Source organism: Ambystoma mexicanum, chromosome 10 (genome assembly GCF_040938575.1).
Source record: "Ambystoma mexicanum isolate Mex_15411 chromosome 10, UKY_AmexF1_1, whole genome shotgun sequence".
Lineage (NCBI taxonomy): Eukaryota > Metazoa > Chordata > Amphibia > Caudata > Ambystomatidae > Ambystoma > Ambystoma mexicanum.
The window spans coordinates 1,079,005,591-1,079,027,003 of NC_090932.1; the positions used below are offsets into that span (position 1 = coordinate 1,079,005,591).

The 21,413-nt window shown below is 44.8% G+C and overlaps 1 protein-coding gene across 5 annotated transcripts in view; it reads right to left on the reverse strand.

The window, feature by feature from the left end:
- Positions 1-21,413, reverse strand: part of GFPT1 (glutamine--fructose-6-phosphate transaminase 1) — a 235,941-nt gene that overhangs the window by 146,009 nt on the left and 68,519 nt on the right. For all 5 annotated transcript variants that reach the window (XM_069618891.1, XM_069618893.1, XM_069618892.1 and 2 more), the window contains exons 4-5: positions 10,761-10,886; positions 9,037-9,095 (exon numbers count right to left, since the gene is read on the reverse strand). In XM_069618891.1, the coding sequence (XP_069474992.1) occupies positions 9,037-9,095; positions 10,761-10,886 (185 nt within the window). The remainder of the gene's footprint in view (positions 1-9,036; positions 9,096-10,760; positions 10,887-21,413) is intronic.

The following is a 21,413-nucleotide window of genomic DNA, read 5'->3' on the forward strand; positions in this document are numbered from 1 at the left end:
CTACCTCACAGCTCATGCACACATAGAAACAAAGCAAGTGACTAAATAACTACACAGATGTGTAGTTAAACCATTACGCGTTGGTGTAAATAAAAAAATCAGGATGAGACAGGATCAGATGTGGTCTGCTGGAAACATTGCACATGTTTCAACTGGGAAAGCTGGGCCTTATTCACAACTTCTCCACTTGACTCAATTATGTGATCCTGAGCCAATTAAAACACCCTATGCCTTCGAATATCTTAACTGCACAATTTGGAATCATGTGCAATTGATTCAGTGAAGTTGAGAGACAAAAAAAAAGTGCGGAAGATGTGTACGCCCAAACCGTAGGGCAATCGCTAATTAAGTGAGCCTGCACTGCAGCCGGAATTCATGCATCAGCCAATATAACATAGCCTACACATGAAGCAACATTATATTCAGTTACTGGGATTGATGAGGCACACAGCTGCCATTTTCATGGTCTTCAAGCAAACTGGTGGCTTCGAAAAAGTGTGAAAGTGTGTGGGGGGGATTGGGTTAGTGGGGAGAGAGAAAAGGGAAGACAGCTTGGCTGTTCTGTTGATGCATGCCAACCGGAAGTACCCGAGTCCTGTGTGCAGGTCTGCTTTTAGGTGTTCTGCGTTGAATACAGGCATATTTAGCTGGGAGGGTTTGGCTCATTTGCCCTTTTTGAGGGCAATCCACCGGAAAAGCTGTCCATGCAAGGACAGAGGGTGCACAGGCATTGCTGTTGGTGAGAAAGTGGAAACGAGGATCAGGTTCCCATATACAGAAATCAGGAGAAAAAAAAAAAACATCCCTGGCAGGAGGGTGTGACTGCCTGAAAGGACGCTGAACGAGGTCTGGAGGGGTGGGGATAAATACCCACTGTGCTTAAAAAACAAGGTCTGGACCATGTAGCATAGCCCAAAATGTGGGTTGCCTCCTGCGAGCAATGCTGAAGGCGCCCACTAGCCTCAGCTCATTCAGTAAACATGGGCTGCGCCTTGCTCCAGGCCGGCCTGGACCACCACTCATGCGCACGATGATTACGCTGTTGCAGGGGCATGGCACGCACTGCACTAGGTAAAAGATGCAAGTAGTTTTTTAAAATTAAACCTTAGACCTCGCATAAAAACAAGGGGGCAGTGCCTGGCCAAAGGCACTCAAACATACCAGCCACCCCTCCGCGTAGCCAGTAATATTATGGGCAGTAATGGTACCATAAGAAAACCTGTTTATACTACCTCTGCCAATATATGCAAAGATCCCCTTAAAATGAAATACTCCTGCTGGTGTTGCTCTTAATGCCAGTCAAAATCTCATGACACAGGAAGAAAACATTGCTGGCTGCACAATTCCACCCCTCCCACCGCACCCGCAATCACATAAGAACACTTTTCATGTTGTCTTCGACCTTAACACCAATAAAATATACAATGCCACAGTTAGGAAGCATTTCCTTGCTGACTGCACAAGGACCCCCCACCATTTAATAACACTCAGGTTGACCTTGCCCTTAATGCCAGCAAAGAAAGCAATGGCTGTGGACTCAATGCTCCTCTCCAGAACTCTGGCTCCCCTATTCCTGCCTCTTGGCATGCTGGAGAGCTGCAGAGCCTTCCTCTCAACTCACTTCCCCCACAGCTGCTCAGCCCAGCCCTACCCTCTGACATTATAAAGAAATTATTTATTTCTGAAGTCAGTTCCCAGAGGGCCAACAGAGCCCCCGGACAGCAGGGGCTGCATGGGCCCCACTACACCGGTGTGTCATGGAGAGACCAGAGGTGAATGAACAGAAACCCCAAGTTCTGAGAGGGATCAGAAGTGAATACAGAGAAACACAATGTCTGGAAGAGACCATAGTTGTATGCTACAAGGCTAAGGGGAATGATGGTCAAAGGGAACCGGACAAGCCCGAAATCTGTGAGAGGTCATGAGTGGCATGATTACAGCAGGAAGACTCATTAAGCCCTGGAAGCACCTTCGTTTTGTTGTGAGGGTTGGACATTTGAGAGTCGGATTTTGTTGGTCACTTCCTGGAACTTGTGTGGCTTTATAAACTAAGGACTCATTAAGAATAGGATTTGAGAACTATTCTGTTGACAACTTCACTAAACATTTGTGTTTTAGACTAGGGTGTTCTTGGAGGGACAAAACACTTAAGAATAGGTTAAAAACTCTAAGATTTGGACACTCAATCTTGAAGGTGTTGGGCACCTTGAGAAGAACCCCAACTGATGTTATCCATCGCTGACACTGTTGCTGTAGTAACATCCTTATCTCTAGCTACTTCACTGGTTTGTATAGCCGAATACAAGTCTTTAAAGTCATTAAGACACAATAAGTTATTTAACCACATTTCTTTGGTGTCAGGGGTGTCATTGGTTGCCGTTACCACAGTAACCAGGTAATGTGTTCTGTCCATGAGGAATTTACCCCCCCCCCCACCCCATCTACTGTAGCACTGTGTTGTCCAGTCCTGCTGCTTTAAGTCTTTCTGCAAGCAATGCATGGTTGACAGTGTTGAAGGCTGCTGAAACATCTAGTCATATGAGGGCTGATGCGGTGTTGGCATCCATGCTGATTTGAAGGTCATCTCAAATTCATAAATAAATGTACCAATTCTGTTATTCTGAATTCTACCTGGGTATGGTCCAGCATCTTCTGAGACTTAATAGGTTCTGAGATTTGCATATACAAATAGGTCCAAGATTGTACGTGGGAGGGGTATGATGGAGAGAAGTTGGTAGTTTGTGGGGTCTCTCAGATTTCCAATAGTTTCCGAGTGGTGGCTTAGTGCAGGCTACCTTGAAATACTTTGGTACAAGTCCTGTTGCCACTAAAGGTCACCAATATGTGGTATGAAAAAGGCTGCAATGTCTTTTCTACAGATGTCTTGGTTGATGTTAGGGGTCAGAAGGAGAGCCTGTTTTATTGCTCTCCTTCACCAGTTTGGAGCAGGGAGGAGAATGAAATGTTTAGGCGGTACAGCTGACCGCATGGGTTTGCTGAGGGGAGTATCATCTTTCCTCTTGATTTGTAACGAGTTGACAACTTGCTAGATTTTAACTTGTTTTGAAGATTGTTGGTGATAACGCAATAGTTTGACAGGGTGTAGGTGTTTTGTTGCACTAGTAATGCTTTCTCATCGCCTTGAGGATTTTGTACATCTCTCACGGTGAGATGTCATTCTGATTCTTTCCGCATGGTCTAGTTTGTGCCTTTAAGATTACTGCTTTGTAGCATCAAATCAATCGTCAATATGCTGCTTTGTCTAGCTGATACTACGGTTTCCTCCAGGTTTGCTCCTGTTTATGGTTTGTTTTCTTCAGAGTGTTTAATTGCGGGGACCAGGAGGGAGGATTTAACCTGCAATAGGGTGAATTATATCAAAGGATTTTGGATGTCCTAGGTTTACGTAATCCAGCTTTGAAATGTCACTGATCGGGGAGTCGATGCTCTGGTGCAGACACTTGGCTTCGTGCCCCCATTAGTGTGCTCAAGTTCCTCTAGGTTCAGAGTTTCCCAGCTTCTCCTTGGGGTGGATGATTGTCCTTTGTGAGCATGGAGCCTTCAATCTGGTGTGTTGATTACAAAAAGGTACCATCGGGTGATCACTTCACATTATGAGGATGGGAGGGGCTGTGGTCGTCAGCCTTTTTTCGCAGAAAACTGTCCAGATGTGTGTGCTGCTCAACTATTAATTGAAGATGAAGGCTGGCCATGTAGGAGCTCAGTTACTAAGTTTCATTTTAGTCTACAAGGCAAATCCTGAAATCACCCAGTTGTGTGCTCGTGCTCCACTGCTATGCTGGCAACTCGTTTCCGAGTCTTCTTGTGAAGGTGAGTTTGTTTGAAGGAGTTCTTTATATTGGCAGAAAGGATAGGTTAGTTTGTTTTTGAATTGTAGGTGATGGAGGAGGGACTAGCATTCAAGTATGCCAGTAGGAGGTCCTGTTAAAAATGGTATTCAAGCACTGCAGCAATACCACCTCCCCTCTTCCCTTTTCAGCATGGAGGACTTTGAAGTTCATTGGGTTGACCTCATGTGCAACTACATTGTAATCATCTGATTGGCAGGTTTTCTTAGTGAGTAATAGGTCTGCTTCCTTGCAGGAGAGTACACTAGGGGCGCTGTAAGACCCAGAAGGGAGTCCCTGGCTCCTGCTGCCCTAGTGAGTATACCAGGAGGTCCAGTCAAGTTGTATAGAGAGAGAGTGGAAAGATCCCTGTTAGGACAGTATACCAGGGGATCAAGTATTCCTGGCAGTGGAGTACACCAGGATGTGCGTTAAAGTTGTATAGAGAAACATATTGGTTTTGCAGAGTATATGGTGAAGTACATCAGAGATACATTTGCCATCTTAAAATAATTATTCGAAAGAGGCACTTTCACATCCTTAAGAAACTGTTATTTGAAAAGAGATACTTTTGCCATTCTTAAGAACTGTCATTTGAAAGAGACATGTGTGCCATCCTTAAACTGTGATGTGATCCACATGAGCTATTTACAGCAAGGGGTACGCGTAGAGTGCTGATTGGGGCAAATATATATGTGCCCCATGCAGTGCTTTTGGTGTATCCAGTACTATGCAACTCCCACCCTATCAGTAAGTGATATTCTGGAAGTAGGAGCTATTTCAAGTGCTGCTTGTTTTGTCATTACCACCATATCTGCAATGAGACCATACATCTTTCATATTGTTTTTTTGATGATGTTCTTTTTAATTTACTTGTGTGAAATGTATGCTAACAATTGGTTTATTCTATTGTATGTTAAAACTGCATACCCATTTCTATACTACTTTTTTATTTGAACGTTTACAAATCTGTTTAAATACCAATTTATCTGAATTTGCGTAATGAGTGCTGTTATGTGCACTTTTATAGTGTAAGCCAACTTATTATTTGCTTGCCTGTATTCCAAGGTTTTCTGTGCATACTTTGAAAACCAATAAGGCAACATGGTTATCTAAGATAAAAATTTTCCTTCAAAAATAAAGAAGCATTCCTCCCTCCTCCGCCTACAAAAAAAGAAACTGTCATTTGGCCATCCTTAAGAAGCTGTTATTTGAAAGACACTTGTCATCATACTTAAATAACCCAGGGGAATGTGGGGGGGGTCAAATAACCCAGGGGAATGTGGGGGGGTCAGAGTAGTAGGTTTTGGACACAAGGACAGTTTATATGTTTGACGACGAGACACAGCCTGATCCTTAGTTTTCTAGGTAGGGAAACTCTAGAATAGGAACAAAAAGGCTTTCAACTAACCCTTTTTGTTTAATAAAGATGTTGAAAACATTACAACTGTGCGTCCGCCTCTCATTTCTGACTCCTCACACTACTCTGCCACACTCCTTCCTCCAACGCCCAACACTGTTAAATTGAACGGACTACTTTTTATAATCGTGTCTCTCCCCGGCTTGGGTTGTGCTTAATGATATGGAGGACACCTGGTTTTGTGATTGGGCAATGGCTTGGTGGACATGTGGCTTTGAAGGTGGCTGGCATTGGGTTGCAAGGAGGCCTGCCTCCATCCTGAATTCCAAAGTCCCATGAGCAGGTCTGGAGTCCATATCCCTCCCCCTCAAACCACTGCTGTCCTTGCCTGCCTTACTATGGATCTCCCTGCTCTACCATCATACAAGTCTATGTTAGAAAATCCTCTTGCAAGCATAGGGAGAATTCTGTTCCATTTAAACTTCCTTTATTGCAAGGAATTTGCAAGTTTGTATTTGAAATGATGCAGAGAGAATCACTTCCTTATGCGAGCTCAACTGTGTTACTGTGCGGCGGGTACTGCACGAGTATGAGTCATAATATAAATGGTTCCTCTGGCATCTAGGTACATCTGGAACTTGGACATGTTTTAACATTGTTCCTCTACAGAGAGGATTCATTTCTTATGATTGATGTGTTCATCTGGCCTGGGAGCTTGAATGGCTCTCCTAGTCTGTTCACATTGGGGGAAGGAGTCTCTTTAAGGGTTATGTGCAACCCCTCCTCCCTAGGTCACCATGGACATCTGAAGAGACAGGGAGGTTAAAAAAAGGCTTCTGTGACCACCATCTAGGAGATTGTACTGTGTCTGTAGGGTTGGACAGGGAGCATAGGCTCCTGTGTCTGTCACTGCCTTTGTCTGGGTAACCAGTTTGGGGACTACACCCCTCCTCCCACCCATTTACCTCTTCAAGGTCTTGCATCCACTAGTTTGGAGCTGAGAACCCTACTGTCAGTCCCCAAGATTAGGCAGAGGACATCACACAGCATTGCCCCAGCCTCTTAAAACTCAGGAAAACCTTTCAGACATAACTTTCAAACTGGTATTCTGCATCTAAGAGCACTAAGTAGACCACCACCCTGTAGCAAACACCTCAAAGGTTCAATAAGATATCCATGTTCCTAATGAATTACTATATTCTGCAAGGTGACCTCCGGTTATGGAGATACAGTTATTTTGTGCCCTCCACAACCATGATGCAGGCTGTACACCAACCATCACTCTCCGCTACAGGAGAAATGAAGCTATTTTAATCAAGGCAGCCACATTACAAATTGATAATAAAAAAACTAAATCTAAATACCCCATCCACCTCAATTACAGCAAACCAAACCATCGCGGACTAGTGGGAATATTGGCAAGTGTGTAAGGAAAGAGGCAAAGAAAAGAAATTCAAGTGCAGCTGAAATGTTCCTCATGTACATATTTAGAAATGGAAGGAGCAAGTCAAAAGGGAAAAAAAGGAGTTTAAGTAGGCCACGTGCACATTTCAGGTGCCAAAAGGTAAATAGAATTCTAACACATATCTGGTCATGAAGAGCCTTGCTTTTTTTTCCCCAAGCCTTAAAGCACTAGCCCCGCCTCATGTATTATGGACTTTGAAGATGTGGATGGGATAATGAAACCTAGATTTTAACCAGCTTAAAGAGGATTTTTTTTCAACCTCCTGGGCCTGCTTAAGCCCATGCCTCGGCGCGCACATGGCAACATAAATAGAGTTGTCCATCAAAATGGCCCAACCATAGGATGCCTGCTAGATCAGCAGCACAGGTGTCAAGGTTGGTATAGAGAGATGGGTAATCCTACTACCCCCCTACCCCTAAATTCATGACAAGGAAGAAGGCCAGGAAATTCAGCAAGCACCCATTCTGTTTCAGACCTATTCCCAGTGGTCCCATGATAGACAAATATGTGGCTAGATACCCCCTCAGCCAGCCATACCCTCTCAACCAACCGTACAGACCAGGTGCAGTGTGTATTTACCCCAGCATGGATGAAGAACCAGAGGCCGTGATCAAGGACACCGCTACTGACAGTCTGGACTAAGCACTAAGAATCCATGTTGCTGACGTCGTTAGAGATACCACGACATAGCAACGTTAGACACAAAGCACACGTGCCATCCACACTTCGGGACACAAACACAAAGGCACCAGCTGCAACAAATGTGAATAATTCTTCATAATTAAGAGTTGCACAGCTCAAATGCATGGTCTCTGGACACGTGACGTGGCCGGAGCAGACAATGGACAGCGACCAGTGGTGGGAAAGAGCCGGTCTCACCGTGAAGGAAAGCACTCTCATAGACTAAGGTGGTACACACAAGTTAAAATGCAGACACATAGTCATTCTTATTACCTTGAAAAAGTACACAGAAAGCTGAGAATCTTTGCAGATCCCCGGCCTGGGGTACGTCAGCTCCAGCTGATGGCAGTTTAGTACCCTAGGGGTGGTTAGCAACAAGCAAGAACCAATGGTTAGGCCCCCCCTCCCCCACACTGCAACAATGTTATAGATAGTAAATTGGGGATGGACCAGGCCAGCCACTTGACATGCGAGAGCCAGTAGAATAACATCTATATGGTCCACTATAGATAGTATAATACTCAGCACCCAATTGTGTAGCCCGATAGGTTTTCTGGAGAAAGGCCCAGGTTGTGACATCAGTCTGACATAATTGTAGTGTAAAACCGGCCTGCGAGCCGAGGAAGAGCGAGATGTGAATGGACTTTCTCTGTTCCTGTGCTTATCCCTGGTGGCTTTGCCTGTAATAAACCACTGTTTGAACTTGCCAATGACTGAGTCCTCTGTGTATCTGGGAAGGAGGGAGTTGGGCTCTCCAAGTCCGCAGACTTCGTGTCCCTTTGGCATACCTGGGGGTCCGTCCCAAACATTGGAATCCCAGAACTTACTTGCAAAAGCCCTGCCCATCATAATGGGTCTGCCATGTGAAACTCTCTTCTACTGCCTCCTTTGCCTAAAAAGGGACCATCTGAAGTTTAACGGAGCTCTGTAAAAGCCACCACAGCAGGGTTCACTATTGTGGTCTGCAATCTCTTCCTCTGCTCTGGGTCTCTCATCACCGCCCCCCCCCCCCAAGTGACCACTTGGTTCAAAGAGTAATGCAACAACTTTAAAGTAATGTTAGTGATGCATATTGCTCCTTTACTTTGCAATTAACTAAAGAACATTGTAGGAAACAATCCATCTTTTCCCCAAGCTTCGGGCTTGTGATGCAGTTTTCTTATATCCAGCAACATGTTTTGGCTGATTTAATGCAACACTTTAATCGTTTAAGGTTTTACCACATGTGCCTTGAAAAAAGAAGTACCCATCCGAGTTGGAGTGCATTATAACAATCTTACATACCACCAGCAGAAGAGTCTCCATTCAGTTCCCTTGGTTTTTCACACTGGCCGAGCACTGCAGACTGACCGCTGTGGATGGACTCTTAGAACTACACTCCAGTTGGGAAGAACCAATGTACCATGTTTGTATGAACCTGACACTAAACCAATTCAAACAGCTGGTCCTGTGTAGCTCATCACACCAAAAAGGCATTCAGCTTCCTAATTTTCCCCATAACAAGATCTGGTTGCCATCTTCTGCAAAAGGCCCCTTACTTCAGGCCGAGGGCCAATATTTCTCTTATTATGGCTTTCCCTTTCGGCAGAGTGTGCTTTAAAAGCCAAAATAACCAATCCCACTTTAGATCAAGAAACTAAAACCCAAATCGACAAAGTAGTCACAAGCTGCACGTGGCTTACCAGGAATTTCTTTAAATCCTTGTAGTTGGTTATAATGCCATTGTGGATGACGATAAATTCTGGAAAGGAAAGAACATGGGTCACTTGCAGCAGAGTTTAAGCGACGAAGGACAACAGAACTGGTAAATGATTCCACCAAAGGCAGCAAATAACTTCGGCACAACTGAACGTTGAGCAAACGCAAAGAGAACAGTGGAGGCCGGACAAACCTTAGCTGGCTGCTTTTCCTCAAAACGACTTAAGTGTGCAACTATCACAGTCCACAAAGTATATCATCTGTCAGACTTAATTCACACCCAAGCATAACCCACCCTCTTTAATATACACTCAATATGGTACCAAACGTTACAGCAAAATCAAGAATAAGATCAAGGATCTGCATTGCCATTTTTTCTCAAAGGGCTAAAAGTAGAAAACCAAATTTCAATGATCAAAATAACTTTGGATTGAGGAGGAAAAAAATTATAAATACATTAGACAGATTTGTTCAAATTTTACATTCGTTTTCATGACAAAAATCTAAATTCTAAAGACTGCAAATACTCTGATAAACATTTCGATCAACTTCAGTCTTGCCTTTTCTGCAATTATGATGGTAAGATCAGGGTGGCCCCCAGCCAACAGGGCCCACCCAGAACACTGGGACAATTCTGCGGGTGCGCCGTCGAGTGCAGGTGGGCCCCCAGCCAACATGGACCACCCAGAATATAATACACGGCTGCAGGGGGTGGCAGTGACAATGGGCAGACCCCCACTCATGCAGGGGGCCGCCCAGCACAGTAAAAGTGCGGGCTGTGCGGTGAGTGCAGGTGCCCCAATGTTATCATCCACTTTGCTTATACCAAACAGATTCCCCTTGCAGAACTGCCAGGTTCCTCCTGCCTACCCTGCCTGTCTCTTGGACTGGGGCTCACATCCCAGACCAGCTTGCAACTCAGCCCATTTAAGGCTCCCCCAGAGTTCAACAGGAATGCAGTTCTCTTAAGCCTTGTGATGTACTGGAGAGTCTGAAGGGAACGTCCACTTACCACTTCCAGGCTCTACATCATGAAACGAGTGATGGCACCTGACCCCCCCAGCCATCACCCAGCCTTCCACAGGACACACTATCAGGAGCAGTGCCCCTCGGTGGGAAGGGAGGAGATCTTACGCAGTGGAACCTCTAGGGCAAGAGGCGGAAGTTAATGGGCGTGCATCCGTAAATGAAGATGGGAGCACCAAAGAAGAAAAAGGTTATAGTGTGTATGGTGAACCTTTTCATGGGTGCAGAAGCCTCGGAACTGTGTGGTTTTGGACAGGGTTTGAACACTGGGCTGCATGAAAGAGCGCTTCATTTCTCTGACACCTCACGTTGAAAACCATTTCCATTTGAAATCAGACATATACATGTTTTAGTTTCAGCTAGCTGAGCTACACTGATGACATCAGGGTTATTGAAACAGCCAGCCTTCAGTAGCAAAAAGCTGCACGCTTAGAGTTTCATGGTTCTTGGACTTTGCAAGAACCAAGAGACCCATTAGAACGGCTGCCTTAATGACCATCACCAGATGTCAATGGATTTCACGTTCAAACGGAAACTGGGCAGTACATATTATGAAAGTAAGAATCGAATCACTGCAGATGCAAACATCTCGGCTCCTCATTCAACGTTGTGAAAATCCCCATTCACCCTCTGCCTACCCCTATGCACTTCCTATGCTTAGCATATTAAGAGTACCTCTTACCATTGTTCTTGTCGGAGCGCTGAGGGTGGCAGTTGACTGGGTTTGGTTCTCCATGGGTGGCCCAGCGGGTGTGCGCAATTCCCAAGTGCACATCAAATTCAATATCCAAATCCAGGTCTTTTTGTCCTAAGAGAAGAAGAAAAAATAAAATAAATACAAAAAAAAAAAGGAGTGAATGGACAATGAGCAAGAATTCATTTGACCTGAGTTTTGTGTGGCACAATAAAATAAAGCAACACAGAAGCGCAGGTCAGTCCTCACTACCTGCTGCAGCAGAGACGATTTGCAGAGATTGCTGGTGTACTGGTACCCAACGCAGAAGTGGCAGTCATGGCATGGAAAGATTTGGGCCATGACCACTCACTGAAAGGCTGCAAACAGGCGCTCCGAACTAAGCTAGTTATGCAAATCCTTTCAACAATAGGTTATTCTATTGCCAACACCCCAACCAGTAAAACAATATATATATATTGAGGGTGGAAACAAATCCAAACATGCATATATATCAGCACCTGCAAGAAAATGCTCTGTCGTACAGGGCGGTGCTATTTCATGTGTAGTTTCTTCAACCCAAGACAGGTAGTTCTCAAGGCTTCAGATGAAATGCACACCACTATGACGAAATGCCTACTGCTCAGCAGGAATAGAGGGATGAGTAGGAGCTAAAGCGCCACACTACTACTATGCCAGCAGGGATCCCAATCATAAAGGTGGCACAGCCGGAAAGGTAGAACTCCTTCCCCTCTTTTGTTAACGCGAGGTGAAGGCAGGCTATATTCTTCAGGAGTGGCGTGAGCTGGCGATGATGCAGCACACAGAAACAATATGGAGGTATCAAAATGAAAGAATGGGCAACCAAGGTTTGATAAAAAAAGGATCTTAAATTAAAAAAGCAAAAAATGCACAAAACTACCAAAAACACTACTGGCCCACCCCTGTAAGAGAAAACACAGAGCAAGAAGACATTAGAGGAAAGATCACTCTGGCTTGAAAGGTAGGGATGCTAGCCACTGGGGTGGGTTGAAAGGTAGGGATGCTAGCCACTGGGAAGGGTTGAAGGTTAGGGATGCTAGCCACTGGGATGGGTTGAAGGGTAGGGATGCTAGCCACTGGGACGGGTTGAAGGGTAGGGATGCTAGCCACTGGGACGGGTTGAAGGGTAGGGATGCTAGCCACTGGGACGGGTTGAAGGGTAGGGATGCTAGCCACTGGGACGGGTTGAAGGGTAGGGATGCTAGCCACTGGGACGGGTTGAAGGGTAGGGATGCTAGCCACTGCGATTAGGCGTGGGTTTACTAAATCAGGCGTCTGCCAGGGTTACGTTTCTATAACCGTGAGCCTATTGCAACCAATGACCCATATTCAACTCTGAGATTACACAGCATGTAGCCAGAAAACGTAACAAAACGCTGCATTACAAACAATTGTGTCAAAGTGCGTATCCTTGCAGGAACAGTAACTTTTTTTCCATCCACATTTTTTATAAACATTTCATTAGTTACTAGTCCCAGACTCGGGTAACTGGAGTGAGACCTTTGCTAGACAGACAGCAGGGGACAGGAAGACATCTTTTATTTCACTATGGCATAAGTGACATCTGCAGTATGCCTTTGCTGTAGGGAAAGTGACACACAAGTGACCTTGGAAAACGAAACTTATGAGTGAATAGTGGTCGTAAAGGCAGAGCGCAATGGGTATCGTAAGTATACAAAGCAACATGGGCACTCAAGAAAGCCAGACACTAAACTCGGAGGGCAAGATGGACCCAAAAGAAGGCATTCAACTTCATTCTTTAGACGAAAAGGCAGCGCAAGGAAGCAGAGCTTTTGTAACATACCTCCCCCATAGATAAGCTGAGTATTTATGCAGCTGCATTGGAAGATCAAATGAAGCCTATGGGTGGCATTTCAGACACACAAACAAGTTGCAAAACAATTCTGTCATGTCTTGTTCTACTGTGCGTTGCACCATAAACCCAACCTGTTTCAGGGCTATTGGAATGCAGGGATTTTAGTTAGAGCTGGGGCGTCTAAGAGTTTCGTTGTTTCTCCTCTTGGCACAATAAATAAGTTACCATAATGTCTACCAGCATCCTCGTCTTTCTGGGTTACTGTTAACAATTCGACTACACTTCCTGCACTGGCCAAAGGAACAGCGGCTCCGCTGAGCTAACCCACTCACTGATCATTCTGCTAGTGTCATTCTCCTTGCCTGGTCCTGTGCTGTGCTGTGCTCCCACGCCCTGGATACAAAATCCTTGGTGCCCCCATCATTGGTAAACTGCACACTATTTGTATAAGGTGCGCGAGCGCGACGATGCCAGCACCAGGAAGTGTGCACCACACCCTCACAAGAGGCCCAGAGCAGCAGAGATGTCATCTACTCAAGCAGGCCCTGTGAAATCCCACTGCAAACTTCAGAGTACTCAATCAAGGAGGAAGTTCTACATCCCATGGCAACCAAGCAAAATGGTGGAAGGCTGAATGCTCTGCCAGTGCGTGCGTCTCTCTCTCCCTTTTTCTCTCTCTCTCCCCCTCTCCCTATCTCCCCCTAGAGAAACACTACCTTCCCCATATAAGCATGGCCATAGAGAAAGTTTTCTTCTGCCCTACAATATATATAAAGCCATTCTTCATTGAGATTCTGAGATCATTTGGTGGGAGCGATACATCATGTTTGCATCAGGCCCAAATCCAGACCAAGCCATTACCCTGCTCAAGGAAGTGGAGCAGTGCATGGCCTGGTAGAACTCCATTGCCAAGGAGAATAAAACCACTACAGCCACAATATGCATCATAATAACTGACAGCCTTTGCTCTCATAGCAGACTGAGCCACAGTAAGATCAAAGGATTTTTTTTTTTTTCATCCTTGTGTTGCAAATAAAAATCAAGAGGTAAGGCCATCAAACATCAATCTGAGATTATACTCTGACCTCACTCAGGGTTGAGGATGTGAACACCTGGCAGAGTTTGGCATTGAAACTCAACCTTGATCAGGTAAGATCCTCACACCTTCAAAACCTTCACGCAAGGCGCACCGTGGAACCAAAACAGAACCAAGCCGTTGCACATGAAGCAATACAGTCTTTATCCCTTCTGCCATTTCCAGTAAATGAGAGTTTACAACACTGCATAGTTTTTATGGAGGGTGCACAACCAGTCAGACAAGTGGTACGTGAAGTACGCATTTGCCTCCAGTTCAAGGAGACTTCCTTATAGAAAAGACGGTGGCAGATGGGGCCAGTCACGCCGCAGTGCAATGGGGTGATCCATTCTCCAGATTTGATGAAGCATGCCGGATGATAGCCTGCATCTGCGTATAGACTTGAGGAATCTTAAGCAGAATATAAAAGTAGACTACAACCTTTTCCCAAACATTATTTAGATGATCAGCTTCCGTGATACTCTGCAGGCGGTTGCTGTTCCGCCCGTCAGTTCTGACCCTGGTGGGCAGGATGGCAACCACCCGCAGAGTCGTCCTGTGCCGGTCCGGTAACAGTGCCGGTAGGCTTAGCAGCACCATTGCTACCGCCACAGTCAGAATGAGGCCCATTGACTAAGAAGGTCACAGATTTTTAACCTCAATAAAGATAAGAAACCTGAAGAAATTGGGAGTAAAAGACAATTTCAGAAGATTTAAAAATACAGAAAATTCATGAGCAACGAAAAGATATAAGTGAATTTGAAAACCTTTTCTTAAAGAAGATTTATAATAATTGTATATAGTTAAAAGCTACTGTTGGAGTTATTAACAATACTTTACTGCATAAGTTACTAGCATTATTATTCAGAGTAAGTGCAAGTGCTTAAACAAAAAAACAGTGATCGCATTTCAGAAGACCGCCGGTTCCCAATAGGAGCAAATGCCTTTGGCGCAAGACACCGACAGAGGAGTGAAAACGCAGATAAGGCACCAGATCATAGGGTGCCGAGAGCGCTGTACCAGAGAGGACAAACCAGCAGAGCAAGTTGCTGGAGAAGCAAGTCTGTGGCTGCCGGCGTGTGGTGCTCTTTTTCAGCGTGCAAAGTCAATACCCTTGTCAGGTTACAGGAAGGCATCCTTCCAACGCAGACACGCATTTCATAACTCTCTTAATCCTATGAGAGAGAGATGTAAGCAGACAACATGAGTCACTAGGCAACATGCAGGGAGTGCAGTGATTTACCGTGAGGAAATTATGCAGGGAGAAAGACTATGAAATCTCAGCAGTGGACAACCAGGAAGTTCAAGGGATTAAAATTCCTTTGTTGAGAAAAAGAATAAAGTGTACTTTACCATCAATTTCGGGTGGCACTATCGTAGGATCAGAGCAACAGCTATTCAAGAGACTCCTCTATACCAATTGAAGTTAAAAAACCAAAGCTTTCGAGCTCTCAGAAGGGACAACCAGGTAAAATGGGGTTCAGGAAGTGTGAATGGCGATCTGTAATAGTGGGTTATAGAAAAGATTCAAACCTGACACTGAATATATTTGTTTGATCCCAAACTGAGCCTGAGACTACAGGAAGTCTGAACCAGCAAGCAGAGATGTGGTAGCTTGTTGTTTTATCCACTTTCCCTTTCCGTCCCCGAAAAGACTAGTCTACTGATAAGAATTTAAAGGCCACGGATACAAGTCTGTAGGGGTTAGTGGGGCTCATCAACCTCTGCTGGATAGGTAAGATGTGACCGTACAAGGTGGCAAAGATTATCTCGAAGCTGCTCTGCATTCTTTGTACCATCAAATGTAACTTAACACTGCAAGGCCTGTGAGGGGTCCGAAATGAAAGCCGTACACAAAGTGGTAATGTTTTTGGTTAAAGACATTTATTAAATAATAGGTTAGGAAAATGCCTCTCTGACCCTAGTCTGAAGAGGAACTTCCCTACCTAAAACCAAAAACTATGAATCTGTGTGAGGATGTCAATAACTGAAAAGCTGTCCTTGTGTCCAAAACGTCCTATCCTGACCCTCACACTACAAACAAAACAATAAAATGTCAAAGGAAATGTTGTCAACTTGATTTTGGCAAAGAAAGGGTTCTCAAAAATAAGAATCGCTCCAACGAAAAATGTTCTTCAAGGTGGAAGCGCTTGGATCCAGCAGGTGGACCACTTTCCCTGGATTCTTAAGTCGGATGTCATTGACTCCTTTACTAGCAGTTCCTTTGTGTCTCTCCTTGATCCACATGATTCCTGTTTAGGCAACAAATTCTGTAACACAAATGTCTCCTTTGTTTAGAAAGCACTGTCTTAGTATTTCTGGAAGCTTTGCAAACTGCCTGGTATACTCCTATGTCAGAACTCTTTATGCAATTCCAACTGCCCGGTGAACTCTCCTGCCAGGACTTCTTATGTGTTTCAATTTCCTGGTTTCCTTCACTTGCCAGGATTTCTCATGCATTTCAACTGACTGTCCTTCCCTTGCCAGGACTTCTAATGTGTTTCATAGTTCATCTGCATCACCAGCACTGCATATATTGCTCTTGGCTTGATATATGTTTGTGGGAAGGTTTATTCAAGCTTTGCCCCACACTTGCATCACATGCAACCGTAGCTCATTGGGGATTGTACTTTGCCTTTTCTGCATTCAAACAATCTTCTTGTAGTTTTAACAATGGTGTAACATACCTATTGTCATAGACACGTTCGCCGGAACGCCCCAGGATCCCCACTGGCTTTGGGTAGACTTGCCGGTTCTCTCCAGCATCTCCGGTCCCGTTTCCGCTTCAGCGGCATGACTCTTTCACCCACTTTTCACATTGGAGTGTGCAGATGCCCTTCCGGCTTCCTTCGCGGCTCTCCGGTCACACGCCTGCTTCCCTTCTGGTCCCGGAATAGAGAACGCTGCCTCTTCGAACTGCCAAGTGCCCAGGACATCTCTCACAGCTCCCACCATCTCTGCTGCACTTCCTCCTCGTGCACAGTGTTTCTCCTTTCTGTCCTTGCGGCCTTCTCTGCTCTGCAAAGGGACCAATGTCTTCTCCTGCACTGCCACACTCAGTAGTGTGTTTGCCATCTTTAAATGTCCCATGCATAGGTGATTTGGAAAAACTGGACTGCATGTTGTGCTTCGAACTCTTGTGACCTTGTACAAACTCCTTCATACTCCTGGTCTCAGTACTTAAGTGATTCCGGGAGTTGAAGTCCATGGGTGTCATTGGACACGACATTTCAATAGTTCTTCTCAGTGATTTTACATAAAGGTACGTCAGAAGCAAAACGTGCTGTGTTGGAGCTTTGCATGTTTAGGTGGGTGCTTGACCAGAAAAATATGAAGAGGTTTCTTTACTTCTTCTACAAGAGGGAGCAATCAGTTGGCAATAGGTCATTAAGGTATTGGGTATAAGAGGGTCTTCCTCATGAGAAAGGGGGAGATACTGTGTCTCATCCAATGAAGTCATGACATCTCCCCGGTAGTTATCTCCTCCCAGGTAGCGGCTGTTGTGCCCTGGCCACATGGGAGGAGGTCACCACCGGGGAATCCGTGATGACTCCATTGGATTCATCACAGGCCCTTATTGCCTTTATAAAACATCTGTAGGAGCCTTCCAGGTCATTCAAAGTGTTTCATATTTGCATCTGTAGCATTGGCATTCCAACCCATGGTGGAACAATAGTTTTTCCTAAAATAATTTACTAATTTTCATAAACACAACCCAACACCATCAATACTAGACGATGTCCTGAATGTCCTACGAAACAAGCAACTCAAGTTATTGAGTTGTTGGAATACTTCACAGCAGGTGCAAAACCTTAATGTCATGAAGTCAATGTTCATCTAATCAATGTGGTGCATTTGGCACTTTAACCCAAATACAAAGGAATGTTGTCCTTATGATTTTGGGCCTAAAGTGAGGAAACTATTTATTACACGCTCAGACCCTGCATTCACAGTGTGCTCTTTATTTCCTTATATACTCATATTTTATAAGAGTTCCATAGCTGCCGGCTAAAAAATGTTTTTAAGCACATGTGATTGATTTCCCGTATAGTCAACTGGGAAAATGGCTGCTAGACACCGGTTATAATTCTTTGCACGTTTACTGATTTTTTGTTTACTTGTACCGTTGACTGAAGTCTGCCTGGGTTCTGTATTTTGCTATATTTGTATTTGCCCACATTCCCCCCTACAACTTCTTAAGATGGTCACCACTGGCTAATTGATGGTCACTCTTTATTGGCCCGCAGACAACACCCGATCTTCTACGCCACCCATGTGTAGACAGAGCATGTGTCCTACAGTGGGTGCACACAGTACATGCACCAAATGTGTACATAAGGGGCTTGCGTCTATGTGCAGAATATGCCAGTGACGGCAAATTGTACCATTTCAATGAGCCCTCTGTGTCTTCCCCCTTTACATCTACCTCTTCAAGAATGCACTTCTGCCATCACCTCCGCCCCCATTCTACTATTTTCTTTGCTCAGCCTTCATTACACTAGACCAGTGGCGTCACTGGGCACACCACCCATGGGACCAATCTCCCTCCTCTGCCACATTTCCCCTCTTTACTGCTGTTTGCTCCCTCACACCTACCACAGCCTCTCGCTTAATATCCGGACCCTCACTTCATCCACATGGTCCTCCTCAACACCAGTGTGCTCCCCAAACATGCCCTGGAATTCAACAATGATCTTCTATGGGGCCACTACTTAATGATATCTGGCTTTGCAATTCCTCCTGCCCTACTTACATATCCTCAATCCATCCTGGGTTCAAACATCACACATCTGGATCGTGGACTTTTGGAAGCAGAGAGGCTGTCATTTTTCATGAATCCCTTCCGGTCTCCCTCACACTTCCCTGTACTCTGCAATGCTGAAGTCCTCACCATTAAGATTTTTATTTTTACTTCCCTCTTTTGTCCTAATCTACTACCAAGCCAGACCACGGGTTTGCATCTGATCTTGCTGATTACATACTCTTGAACCAACCATTCAGTTCTGGGGGACATTAGCATCTAGGCCAAACCGCCTCTCATGACTATCATTGAATCCACCTATGATACCATGTTTCTGTGTAAAATCTTGCTTGAACTCATGCCATTCTGCCCTCATTTCGGTCAGCCCACGTATCCATCTTGTCTGGACCATTGTTTTATGTAGCCCTTTCAATGGGTCTCCTCATCCCGTCACCTGTCCCCAGCCGATTTTCATGCCTGCATCTGTTCATTCGTAGAAAAACTTCAACTTTCAAATCTTTCTAATGCACACTGTGCAGCTCCATTCCTTATCCCACCATTAACCCCGAGTTAAGCTCCATTGCATTTAACAAATGTATAACCCCAGCCTTTGATTCTTACTACTTTCAAAACTGATTTTCACACTTATCCTCACACTGCCTCAAAGCAAGATGGCTACCTGGCATCATCATTCCTATGATCCTTCCATAAAACTATCACCTTGCCTGTTTCAATGTTGCAAGAGAGCAATTTGTAAAGCTAAATATACAAATTCTTCACAAACTGAACCTATGAGCAATACACAAAAAGAATTATTTTAAATTCTTAATGAGCAGGTACAAATACGAATAGCTACATCACTGGCTGTCATCCCCACAGATAAAACAAGCAGCGACCAGGGAACTGACCCCGTTTGAAACCCATCTCACAACCCCCTCGGGCACAAAAAAAAAAATGGTCTCCGACACATACAAATTCCTGAACGTACAAACAGAAGAGGGCAAAGGGTTACATATGAAGAAGTGGGAAAGAACCATCCAGGGTACAATTCCAAGGGAACGCCGGGAATACATATGGGGAGCAATTCCCAAACTCACCAGGGCAATTCAGACCAGAGAGCTGTGGACAAAGGTCTTAGTTCAATAGCATTACACACCGGAAAGGCTCCACGTAAGGTACCCTCGTACCTCAAACTTGTGCTCGGTGGAATAGGAGATTGGAGGCACATATGGTGGGAATGCCCGGCAATACAGCAATTCGAGTGAAAACACAAATGCAAGAAATGTTCGTAGACGTGGGAAGGCTAGAGGAAATGGTGTGGCTATGCGGACTCTGGGACCCCAGAGAGAAGCTAATGACGAAACCACAGAAGCAGAACGTTTTAGGTCTGCTAATTGCTGCATGGCTTGCAATAGCTGAAAAATGGAAACAGAAATATCCGCCAACATACGAATGGCTACAGAGAGTGTGGTCATTCATTGCAATGGAACGGATCACTTACAATATACAGGGAGAGCAACATAAAGTCAAGACAGACTGGGGTACAGCTCTCACATACCTTCAAAATGACTATATGGTACAATGGCGCCCACACAAAATCAGGATCCTCGATTTGTTAAACTAGTAGAAATAAGAACTCATGCCGAAAAACACAAGATACACGGAGGACCCTTCCGGAGAGGTGGGAGAGGTTGGGATTGGGGTCTTTCATTGTTGCCTTGTCTTTTTGAATAATTGTAAAATCAATAAAAACATGTTTTAAAAATACATTCTTAATGAGCTTTCCTCACGCCAGCCGCCTCGTGCCCTATTATTCCTTCTGTTGATCTCAGCGAAAAATGTTTCCTGTTTTTTTCGAGATGGTGGTCACTATCATTCACTCTAGTATCTCCTCTTCTCCAAGTGACTTCTTAACCCCTCCCCACCCTATCTGGTCCTTTAGAATTTTTTTCCGCTTGACCTCTCCTCTATTACCAACCTCGTCCTTGAAATAAAAATAGTTTTTCCTTTGGACACCTGCCCAGTCAAATTTCTCAATCGCTGCCCTACTCTTATCCTTATCTGCCAAGTGGTCAACTCCCTTCTCTCTCAGGGCTCTGGCCCCTTGCTTTTCAAATAGCTTGTGCTGTCCCCATCCATTGTATAAATAATAGTAAAACTAGCTCCCTTCACTTGACCCTCTCCAATCCAGTCCATTTCTGTCCCAATTTTCTTCTTCCTTTTCCATGCCAAACTCCTTAAAATTGCAGCCATAGGGCAAATCCAACACTAAGACACACGCTCTTCTCCACCCATTTCAAACAGGCTTCCACCATGGCGATGGGATGAAGTCAGCTCTTCTTGATGCCCTCGATTTTAGGACTGGCTACGGACATGAGATGTGCCAGTGATTTGGTTAGCTTTTGGATCAGATATTTCCTTTCTAATCACTTTGTTTCTATCCTTGCCTTTCTCTTTATCCTCCCACCATCTCACTTGTCCCCCGGGGCTATCCCCTTTCACCTGCCCTCTTCAATCTTTATGTTTAGCCCCTCACCTCCCTAATATTTTCCTTCAAGGTTACTTTTTACACTTATGCTAATCATCACCAAATTTTAGTCTATCTGGATGGTGCAATCTCCTCTAGTTTCAGTGCTACATGTCAGCTATATCCCATTGCAAACCTCCCTCATGCTCAATTCGGGCAAGACTGGGTTCATCATTTTTAGTGTCCCTTCAAGCTACTGAAGCTTGCCATTTTGGTTACTTTCTCTGGGCACAGTACCTTCGCCTGTCCCATTTGTAAAAATCTAACGTAGCCTTCAAAATTCATTAGCTGTCTTTCTTCCCACAGACCAACTACGTATCCCTTCCTAGTTGGCACTACATGTGCCTTCTTCACCAAATAGTCCCTTTTCTTTCCCTCCCAGTAAATCTGCCCCCTCTGACAACATACAATCTGGTCTAGACTACTGCAACTCCCTCCATCTTGGCCTTCATGCTTCCCAT